Source organism: Zonotrichia leucophrys, chromosome 1 (assembly GCF_028769735.1).
Source record: "Zonotrichia leucophrys gambelii isolate GWCS_2022_RI chromosome 1, RI_Zleu_2.0, whole genome shotgun sequence".
NCBI classification, from domain to species: Eukaryota; Metazoa; Chordata; class Aves; order Passeriformes; family Passerellidae; genus Zonotrichia; species Zonotrichia leucophrys.
The window spans coordinates 81,773,944-81,785,054 of record NC_088169.1 but is presented as its reverse complement, the minus strand read 5'-3'; the positions used below and the strand labels follow the sequence as shown (position 1 = coordinate 81,785,054).

Below are 11,111 nucleotides of genomic sequence, written 5' to 3'. Positions count from 1 at the left end.
ATTTGGTGATCCTAGAAGTCTTTTTCAAAACAAAAACTTATGTGATTCTATGACACATATATTCACAACATATGTAAGAAAGGCCAGGAAACCCTTAACAGTGAAGGTTTTCATTTGCTAATCTTTGGAAAGAAGTTACATAAGTTAGATAAGTTATGTGGGGGTAAGTTTTGAATCCTGTTAAACAGAATTATAGTGAGCATGCTGATTGCTTTGTTTTAGTCTAAAAAATTGACTTAATTGTAGCACTTGGTTTACAAGCAAACAAATAAAAGCAGATGGTGATTTGAAACTACTGCCCTGAAAAAAATGTCAATACAGCACAAATGTCTCTGTATATGTAACAGAAAGCTCATCCATTTCCTTTGTAGTAAACAAAGGAACAAAACAAACACCTCACGCTCTCCACTGTTATTTGGTCTTAAACTCCTACAATAGGAAACCAAATTTAATAAATAGACCCTGAATGGACACAAAGGGTGACTGCAGTTCTTAAAATTCCAGCCCTTTTCCCAATGTTCTGTGAGCGGACAGAGAAGGAACTCCTGTAAGAAGAAGAGGAGCACCCAGTCCATATATTAGTTCAGCTGAGGAGGACAGTACTGGCAGTAAGGCTTCTCTGGTATCAAATAACAATTATGGATCAAAAGTGAATAAAAGATAAAGCTCCAGACAGACAGAGAAATTAGACTCCAAACTTTTTAAGAAATTGAACTTTTTCTTTTCTCATTACTAATTGCCCTGATATTTCTGAAGGTGTATTATAGAATAGTGCCCCTCTCTTTTTAATCAATGTAAACATTGATATGTGATTTAGTTTGAAATGGGATTTATTAGTTTATTAGTTTCTAAATGTCATCATTCTGCAATGATAACAGAAACTCAGAAGAAACATGGCTGAGAGGTGAACACAGAGCGTGGCATAAAGTAACTGTTCTTGCAAACAAAGCAAATTTGATCTAGTGTTCCAGGCATTGATTTAAAAATATTTTGCAATGGAACAAGATGTTGCATATGGTTTTCAAAGTCTTTCTCTTCAAATTGCAATAGTTGCAATGCTTCTTTTGGTACAAAACTGTAGATTTTGCTGAATTAATTGCTATGGATTTCTACACTGAAGGAATTAACTTTGGAATGTAGAGTTTTAGGTGGTTCAAAGACATTATATGAATTCACATTGGTTTCTAGCTGGAGTTGGGCATTTTACCTACCATTGTGTTATGAATTAGTCAACTTAATTTGTCAACAGCAAATAAACTGACTCAGCAGTATCTCTAGAGATGTGTTTAGAAAATAATGTGTATGATTGGCTTTTATCTGAGAGCTGCAGTATAATTATTCCAAATTCATGCCAGTCTATGTAAGAATATAAAGACTATTACAAACCCCAGATTTTGGAATGGAAGGGAGAGGATTTCCAAACTAGAAAGTTGGTTTTGTTCTGTGGGGTTTATTTGTTGTTATTTTGTTTGGTTGTTTTTTTGGTTTAGTTTGATTTGGTTTTGGGGAGGGTTTTTAAGTTGCTTTTCTGTATGGATCAGGATTTATTGAGTAGTGACTTTGTTGTGGTTTTTTGTTTGTTTGTTTTTTTATTTTGGGGGGTTGGTTTTTTTTAGCATGTAGCAGAGAAGATAGCAAAATCTATGGGCTGGAAACAGAATGTAGCCAGACGTGAGAAAAGACATTTATTCCTAGTGGTCAAAAAGGCAGAACTCTAGAAACCAAATGTTAAAGGACATAAAAAATTTCCTCTGATATTTTTCTGCAGTTCAAGATTAGATGTGAATCTACAATTGCAGGAGTAAAGTAGCTTCTTAGGACATCTATAAAAATAAAGTTTTGGTATATGATTCCAAGTGGAAGAGCTTTGTTTTCTGTCGATCAAGTCTGGATTATTTTACTCTTTTCTCTCAAATCTATATATGCCTCATCAATGAGATTGTGTGTGCATCAAAAGACAAACTATACTAGAATGTTATGTAACTATGATACCATTAATGTTAACTTAATCCTTTAAAGCAAGAGAGGGAGGAGTAAAAGAGAGAGATTGTAATTCAAGGGTTTGTGTATAGGCATACCTGGTTTGTAGAAAAATGCACTGAAAACATAGCTGTAAGTGTTCTGGAGAAAAAAAAATTCCAGTTTTCAGTCATATCACAGATTCTTTTTAATACTGTTCAAAAAGTACCTGACTCTACATAAACACCAACTATAACATGATGTAGACAATTGAGAAACAAGCAAGTGTATTCTTCAATGCTAAAATAAATTACATTTGTACAGGTAGAAAGCAAACCAAAGCTGATAAAAATGTTAAATTTTATGAAAAATGTTTTTCAGTTCACATCAAAATAATAACTTTACATTCTCTATGTTTTAATAGTATAAGCAGCAACAACATAAAAAAGAACAAACGGTCACAGAATGTTTGAAACCAGTTCTTCATAAGTTATTAGCAAATTAAAAAAAATAATTACAAGCACTTGTAGCCCACATAAATCTTTTGGAATTGGCACCATCTCTCTAAAACATCTATATTCTATATAGATTTCTAATTACAAATACCACCAGCAGCTGCCATATAATCCTATTAGTACATGTAATATACATAGTATATTTGTTCCCATTTGGCAGATTGGAGTGACTTAATATTTATTGTTTGTCAATACTGTCATTGCTCAGGTTAGACAAAACCAGCCATATACACCAGTTCATCACCCAGATGAATTTTTTACTTACCTTTATGCTTCACTGGCATATGCTTCACTCTCCTTTCCTTTTCACAGTAAAAAATTGTTGGTGGCAATTGGAGATATTTGAACTAAGGATAAAATAATAAACCATCACAGAAAAAAAAAAGAATTCAGGTAATTCAACATAAGTCTTTACTAGATTAAGTGAAATGGGTAGTAGATTAATGATTTTCTTGTTCATGGAGAGTATTGACTGCATTTTTGGAGTTTCATTAAACTGCCAGAAAATTGTATTGGGTATTTTTGGACATGTTCACTCACATCCCTTAACATGTTTAGTTAGAGGATGACCCACTGGGATACCAGATAGAGTATGAATGGTAGGAAGGACACATTCACCAAGCCTAACTTCAGGAATGAATCTAGTAAAATCCATCTGCTGTTTGATTCAAAAGAGAGTGGGAAGAATATCCTGTCATAATTCTCTGCAGAACAAATAGTCAAATCTGGACTTCAGCGGCCACTATACAACTTTGATTATCTTTATATGGATATTAATCTGGAATTATTCCATTAACCCAAATAGTTTAAGGACTTCAGGACTTAAAATTATTCTGTGTAATACATAGCTTTTTGCTCTAGTGTGGAGATCAGGACCTTTTGTTAAATATCTAGTCTTCCTGTGGAATTTGTGAGAAGAGTTAGTGCCCAAGAAAGCAACACAACAAGGAAAGAGATGTCTAGGAATACTCTATTTGAGCCAGTATGCAAATGCAATGTGCAGAAAATGCTAATTTTCCTCTGGGATCAATTTATGGAGACATCTATATATTTTGTTTCAAAGATGGGCCAGATCACCTTTGTAAAAGGTCACCTTTGTAGAAGAATGGAGGAAAATGAAATAATTCCCTTTTTCTTCATGCTCAAAGAATAAGCTATTCAAGTTTAATTCCTTTGCCTATCCAATAAGATTCAATTTCTCCTTTCTATGTTGGGGTCTGAGATCTCCAGATAGAAGACAACATTTCTGCAGATAAGAAGTAATGTAAGGGCACATCCTTCCCTCCTGTCACAAAAAGGACAAGGAAGCATTTAACTTTTTCTTTAGCCAGTATGTAGCACAGACAAAAAGTTGCCTCTGCTTCTTCAGAGTTAAAATAGTTTATTTCTGCTCCAGAAATTTTAAAATATTTTATATTAAATGGTCATATATGATCTCTAGTTTTATTCAATGTCTGTCTTATCAGGTTGCACCGTTCCTTTTCCACTGCAATACTCTTGAATTTGTTCCTGCCCTGTGAAAATACCTTGGGGAAATGAATAAAAACTCACCACTGAGTCATTGGAGCACTTTCTAGCCAGGAGATTGTACGGTGCATTCTGTGTACTCTCATGTATTTTTCTGCATCCTTGATGGATTTTAACATGAATAAGGTACAAAGATCCTTAGATGTGTGATGATCAGGTTAGTTCTGAGCATACACAGACATACTATGCTAGATGCTGGAGAAAGCTGTCATTTGAATAGTTGTTTTAAAATTGAGTTTAAAATGCAGGTATTAAATTCTACTGAAATCCTAACTTTAGGCTCCAAAGTCTCTTTTTTGGGGTCAGCCAAACCAGACCTGACACTGGTCTCCAATACAATAGAAAATTTGTGGTCACATTGTTAATCCTGAGCATAGCACTCTGATTTCCCTAAGGAACCAACTCTTTTTTGTGCTGTCTGTTACTGTCATCTTTTATCCTCTCACCTCATAACTGATGTATTAAGAAGAACAACAAGGTTGCACACTTTTCTTTACAGAAATTACACCCACAGCTATGCAGTCTTTCAGTTTGGTCTTGCACACTAAAGAAAACATTTGAGGGGAAACTCCACAATCATCCAGTGCGAGAGTCATGGATTGGGCTTCCCATTTACTCTCTTTTGATAGCTTATTCTCTCAGTTTTTAACACAAGTTTTCCTTTTACAGACACAGCAACTGAATAAACATCCAAGAAAACTAATATACCTTTTTTTTTTTTTTTGCTTTTGCTTTTGGAGCTTATAATGGTTTTTGAATTAGCATTTAGTTTCTATCTCACTTTTGTAGCTGGAAATCAAAGGAAGAAGCCAGCACCTTGTGATTGACCAGGTTTCATGAAATATAAACAAGTGATTTGTGGACTGTGGTCTAAAAATCTCTGGTCTAAGGTATCTGCATGAGTCTAGGCACCAAATGTTCAGATAGAAGTACAAGGAAGCACATCTTCAAAGTCATGCAATCATTCTTCAGAGACAATTTAAAAACACAGTTCTTCAGTATTGCAAAGGCTTCTTTCCAAATGGCCTGAGAATGGCTCACTTTATTCAAAAGCATAGATCCAAAGGTGATTACACCATCACTCTTTAGGGCTGGCCTCAAGCACAAAAGAAATAAGAGATTTTTTTTGAGGTCCATGTGGTCAAGAATGACAGTAGTTTCAAATCCTTTAATTTTCTTTGTGTCAGCAGCACTATATTGGAAGGCAAATTTCAAGCCATTCAGCTGGTACTTGCACATTCTTTAGTTAGATTGAAAAGTGTTCATTATTGTAACTTTTGCATTTATGTCTGAAAACCCTTGCCACTCTAGCTTAATGTCCTAAAGATTAGCATACAAACAGCATAATGAAGTCATGATGTCTGTCTACATAATTTTTTTTCTCTTATGTCAAACCCACTGGCTTCTCCCAAGGAACTTTCCAGTCTTGCAAATCTCCCACTGGGCTCATTTGGATTATTACTACAGACATTACACCGTTTTTGCCTTCTTCTCCACAAAACCTTTCGTCCCTTTGTTGGAATTCAAACATGTGATAAATAATTACATTGATGGGCTCCAGTCTGCACAATTAAAGCAGATTCTGCCTTCCTTAAATGCCTCTAAGGTTGTCCATCTTTTAATAAAAATAGACTGACTCCTAGAGGATACTACCTCAGCAGGGTCCATCCATAGCTCCTTGTGTCACTAAAATGTCTGCTGCAGCAGATAGATACGCAAAAGATACATGACTCCTCCAAAAGGGAGAGTGAACAAAAGTGTTTAAAATTTTGGTTGCACAGCATTAGGTTTTAGGCTCTTAAAACGTGCATTCAGGGCACAGGGGGCATCTCCACCCAAATTGTCATGACAGTACACATGACCATCGTCAGGAAGCTCTGAGCAATAGCTGTGGTGCAGTTTGAGAGCAGAAGAGGTATATTTATGTTGAGCTTGACAGTTTCAATTTTTCACTCCTTTTTACTAGTTTTTTATTTAAGGAAATATTTTATATTTGTCCTATAATCCTTATTTCCACTGTTGATTATTTCACAGTGCAGTGAAACCCACAGATTTTAGCAGTAATACAATTCTATTAATTGTCCACCACCATAAGAAAAGACTAAAGGGGATCTGAAATTCTAGGGAAGGTTCGAGGTGGAGGATGTTCTTGTAAGAATATTGGTCAATAGTTTGAAGTATAAGAGAACAGGTAGTAATAGAATCCTTTCGAAATTCACATTAGTTATCTCAGTACACTCTATATTAGAACAATATTGCACTGATGGGAGACAAATATTATCATATAAGTCTTCCATGAACAACATTTAAGTGGTCTAAACACCCCTAATAAGAATGGTTGTATCACAGACTGTTTGGACATGCTTTTCTCTTAAATGTGGGTTGTAACCTGTGACAGAAGATGCTTTCTCCTGATGACATGAACAGCTAAGGAATGATGAGACATGCTAGTACTGTGAACCAAGAGGGCAAAACTGAGCTCTAGTCTGGGAACTGTGCAGCTGCACAGAGCTGAGTCTGTGCTGATCAGTCATGCGAGGATGCAAGAACTGCATATGGGCAACAAGGACCTTCAGTCATGCCTTAGTGTAGGGATCTGCCTTCTGGAGTAGAGCTGTTTTGTGAGCTGCCTGTTCATGCTATAGGCAAAGCTGATAAATGACTGTACCTGACAAGACAAGCATGCCCAGACTGCAATTGGATAACATTGCCTGACTCTAGAGTCACCAGAGTACCTCTGTGAGGTGCTGGTCTGGATTCAGTCATCTATTACTTTTCATTTTTAAATGTTGTTGAGCAGCAAATTGGGGCACAAAGCATAATAGTGAAACAAGCATCCCAAAGGAATAGAAAATGCTCTTTGCTAAAATATGTGAATGTGCTTTCATCTTTTACTTGTTTGATCAAATAGCGATTTTGAACATGGGGGAGAAAAAGGAGGTATGAATTTTGATTACAAAATATTTGTTATTTTCGAAGAAACAAGATCTAAAGGTTTTGAAAATAAAATACAGCAGCCTTATTTCAAGGCTCCCTTCCTTGAGGCTGTCTTCTATATAAGGCTACATCAACTCAACTTTGAATTGAAGTACATTACTCATCACTTCATGCTATCCTTCAATAAAATAAAACAAACCCATAAAAGTTTGGCACCTGAGGACAGCTATGTCATGAAGAAGAGAGCAAATACAGTGTGCGTTTAGGGTCTGACTTACAAGTTCTATGTAACTACACCTATCAAAAATTATTTAGCTACTATTCAAACTTTAAAACTCTTCCCTGCCTGTATTAAAAAAGTGCTGTGACAGTATGAAGTGCACTAAACTGTACTACTTTGATATAGGAAAAAAAATTTGAGGAATCCCCTTGTTTCTTCTGTGAGTTGCTAAGAAACAAAGATTCTATTTGTTCATATCTCATTAGGTCTTCTTTGTTTTAACCATTACTCTGTATTGCTTTGAATGTATTTTTTTGTCACTGTTCATAGCTGCAAGGGATCAGCAGCAAAACAAATTTTAAAATTGTTGCTTAATAAAGAGTAGCTTAATCACCTCTAAGCAGACTTTGACACAGGGTTTTTTTCCATATATATGTGTATATTAATTAAGATTATGACAACCTTTCCCACTGATAGTTAGCATTTGTCATAATCCAAATTGGTATCCTAGAATTCTGTCATTCAAAGGATGGAGAAAATCCTTAGGGTGTTTACCTGTTTGTTACAAGCAAAGATGGGAGTCTGAATAAGTATTTTAACTGGTAACATTATCATGAGGATGTCCATAAAAATGTGTTAATTTTTCTAGGGAGTGCAGCTGTAATGTAGCTTGGTAGTGCTGCTAGAAAGAGAATATTCATCTCAACAACTTGCCCTGGTAAGGGAATTACAAAACAGTACTCCAGAAAATATTTTTTGCTACTTCAATATTAGTTGGCAACATGGTGAAATAGTCAGGAGATCTTCCTTGGGTTTTGTTGTTGTGAAGGTGAATCCAATGATAACAAATTGAAATTAGATACTGATAGAAGAGAATTTCATAAACAAATGCGTAGGTTGAGAAGTCACTTGTAAAGCCCTCCATATTGCAGTCACTCACTGCAAAGCCTCAGCTTAGTGTTATCCACGTGTAACGTATCACAGACACAATATTCTTCCGTGAAAGGTTTTGTAGTAACATACATTACTGCTTTTTGTGATCTTCATAGAAAAAAAAAAGAGAGAAAGCTTGACATGTTGGTCCCAGATTTGAGTCTGTTAGAAAATGTACATTCAATGTTTGGTCTTCTATTCTTGATAAAAGATCAAGGTTCACTTCTGGGCAAGGGATCAGAGTAAACAAACAAACCATTGTACAGTTGTTTACAATCTAGTTCCCCCCTGTCCCCTATATTGTACACACAGTTCATTGTAATACTAAAGCAAAGCACTTGGTATGTAACTGGATTAACAGACTCCTTATAAGCCCTCAAAAATAGATTCAGTGTTTCTGAAAAGCCCATGTTTTTTTAAGGCCACGATAATCTGCCAAGAGTCATTTTGTCTTTAAATCAGCATAATTAATCTGATGTTTCCGCCTCTCAGGTGATTCCTCTTCTTCCCTTCCATTCCTCACAAGATGACCCAATGCCTCTCACTCTGTCTGTGTAAACACTGGAGATCTTGAAGACTTGGCTGTCCCCTGACTACTTGCTTGTAGTTGTTGAGCTCCAACCTCTTCGTGAACTACATTCACAGCGAAGAAGAACTTTGAGTATAATCTCTGATGAGGAGTGTGTCATATTTGGGGGAGGACGGGATACAGAGAGCTGATTCAGAAGCTGGAGAGCTGGGAGATGCACTTCCAGAATCAATGGAGTCTCTAAAAGGAGAAGGAGGAGTTAAAGCCACCAATTCCTCCAGGTCTTGCTTGGCTGTTGGGGTCTCTGAAGTGCCTTCTTTGATGCTTTCATTTGAAGGTTTCCGAGCAGCCTGTGAAGAGCCATTGACTTCAATGGCAGGAAGTGGTTGGATCTCTGCAAGTGTGGTCATTGTTGTAGGGAGCTGGATTTCCCGTGGAATCAGGTAGGAAGAGCAGAGAGGAGCAGCGCCCGCTGTCCCTGGAGTAGATGTTGAAAGCATCATAGAGTTCAGCTCACTGATATTGGCTGTGAAGCGAGTAACAACGCTGCTGATCTGCTCCATGATGGAGCCTTGAGAGGAGCTGCTTCGCTGAGGAGGTTCTGACTGGAAGGTGGGGGCTTCGTCTTCTGTTCGACTGACAGAGGCAGTTCTGTGGCTCAAAGTGCTGATTGGTGAGGGAGTCTGTGGTTGGTACTGAGCTGGGTATTGCTCTTCGGCTTCCGAAACGTCGTAAAGCGTTTTGGCACTAGCCTCGGGAAATGTAGCGCTGCTACTGTGCCGGCTACTATCTGTGCTTTTAGAAAAAGGCTTGATCACTGCAGTTTGGTTGGGGTTCTCTTTTTTGTTAATGTGGACTGACAACCGCTGCCAAAGGTGTGCTCCACGGCTGCTTTTCTCGTTCTGGGCCCAGGAAACCGATTTCCCATTAGAGCTGTAAACAAAAATGAGATAAGATGGTAACTTGCTACAAAGTTAAAAATTTCATTGCTATACCTGTATCAAGGGTAGATGGTATTTCAGAGTTTATATTCACTATAAAGCTGACTGTAACTTCATCTATATCTATTTATTGCAATATATCTATCATTTATACCTGTATGTTCGAAGAAAACAAGCAGCATGTCAGCTCATTTCAGAGGCCATTTGTGCCCCCAGCCACCACCTGTCCTGTGCTAGTTCATGGCCACTGCTGGCCCCTCTGTTGAGGCCCTTGGGACATAGGCAGTGTCCATGCTGGGGGAGAGAGCAACTGGATGGCTTCCCTTCTGTTGGTCTGGTATCAGGAAGAGGGCCTGTGGGACTGAGGGATGCAGAGAGGAGTAAGGAAGAATTAAACACTTGAAGAGAGTGAGTGAGAGACTCGGACTGGCTAGAGTGCAGGGGCAGGTGTGTGGGCTGGCCTGGGAGCTTTCAGTGGTAAGGAGCTTGGTATAGTGTTCTAAACATGGATTCATGGTATGGGGCAGGGATTGTAGACTGGGAGATGAAGAAGTTTAATCTGTTAAACTGGCAAAAAATCTGGTTTTGTCCCGCTATTTGAAAACATTGGAGCAACACACAGAAAGGGACTATACTGGTTGTAGGTAATGGACAACAACTTCTTCATCAAGGTACTTGGCAAGATACCTGCCACCAAATAAAAGAAATTATTTTTTTCAAATTGCAGGCCAGCTGAGAGAATTAAACTATGTTCCTAGTAGGAAAGAAATACCAGACAAGCTATACAAGCTCCTCGTGGTAACATGAGTTTGGGGACAGCAATAAACATTTTGCTCCATTTTTCTGCAAAATTAGTCCTCTTAAGGTAAATTCTCTTCAGATCCCATCATACTCTTTTTCAAAATTGCTTATTTGTCTCTTCTTGATACCTAAGAAAAGCCAGCTGTGGCCCTTACAAACACACAGTATTTCCTTCTACATCTTCCTCAGTCTGATGAACTGGTGTTTGCACATACATTAACATATAGTTCTTGGAAATAAGGAAGATATTAGAAATATTTCTTAGCTGAAACAGACAATGACTCTGAAATGATGTCAACAGGAAAAACAGTCCACACATACAAATAAACATGATTTATATATAAAATGCATCAAAACTTCAGACAATTCACTTTGGTTTCCAAAACATTTGCTATAGCCATTTAGGATTTATGAAAAGACAACACTGGAGACCCTGGCAGACTACTGCAAATTTGGTTTTTGTTTGTTTTTTAAGTCTTCAAAAGATATCCTCACATGTTAGCCTGCAGCATAATAGTTTGCAAAGCACATACTTTACTAAATACAGGTGACTTTATACTGGCCTTCATGTGGAGGCTTCCCTCAAACTATCCATTTAATAGTTCTTCTGGCCATCTAAAAAAAAGTTGCATGCTGAGTGTAAAACAAAACCTCCTGGTAGGTTCACATTTGTGATTACGTTACATGGAATTACGATGGATCATGTAACACAACATATATCAACAGATTTCTCCTTCAAAAGAAGCATG

General features: G+C 37.3%; 1 protein-coding gene across 10 annotated transcripts in view; it reads right to left on the bottom strand.

The window, feature by feature from the left end:
* Positions 1–2,149: 2,149 nt before the first annotated feature.
* Positions 2,150–11,111, bottom strand: part of GRM5 (glutamate metabotropic receptor 5) — a 244,548-nt gene continuing 235,586 nt past the window's right edge. For all 10 annotated transcript variants that reach the window (XM_064719218.1, XM_064719227.1, XM_064719256.1 and 7 more), the window contains one exon: positions 2,150–9,553. In XM_064719218.1, coding sequence (XP_064575288.1) covers positions 8,731–9,553 — 823 coding nt within the window. In that variant the 3' untranslated portion in view covers positions 2,150–8,730. The remainder of the gene's footprint in view (positions 9,554–11,111) is intronic.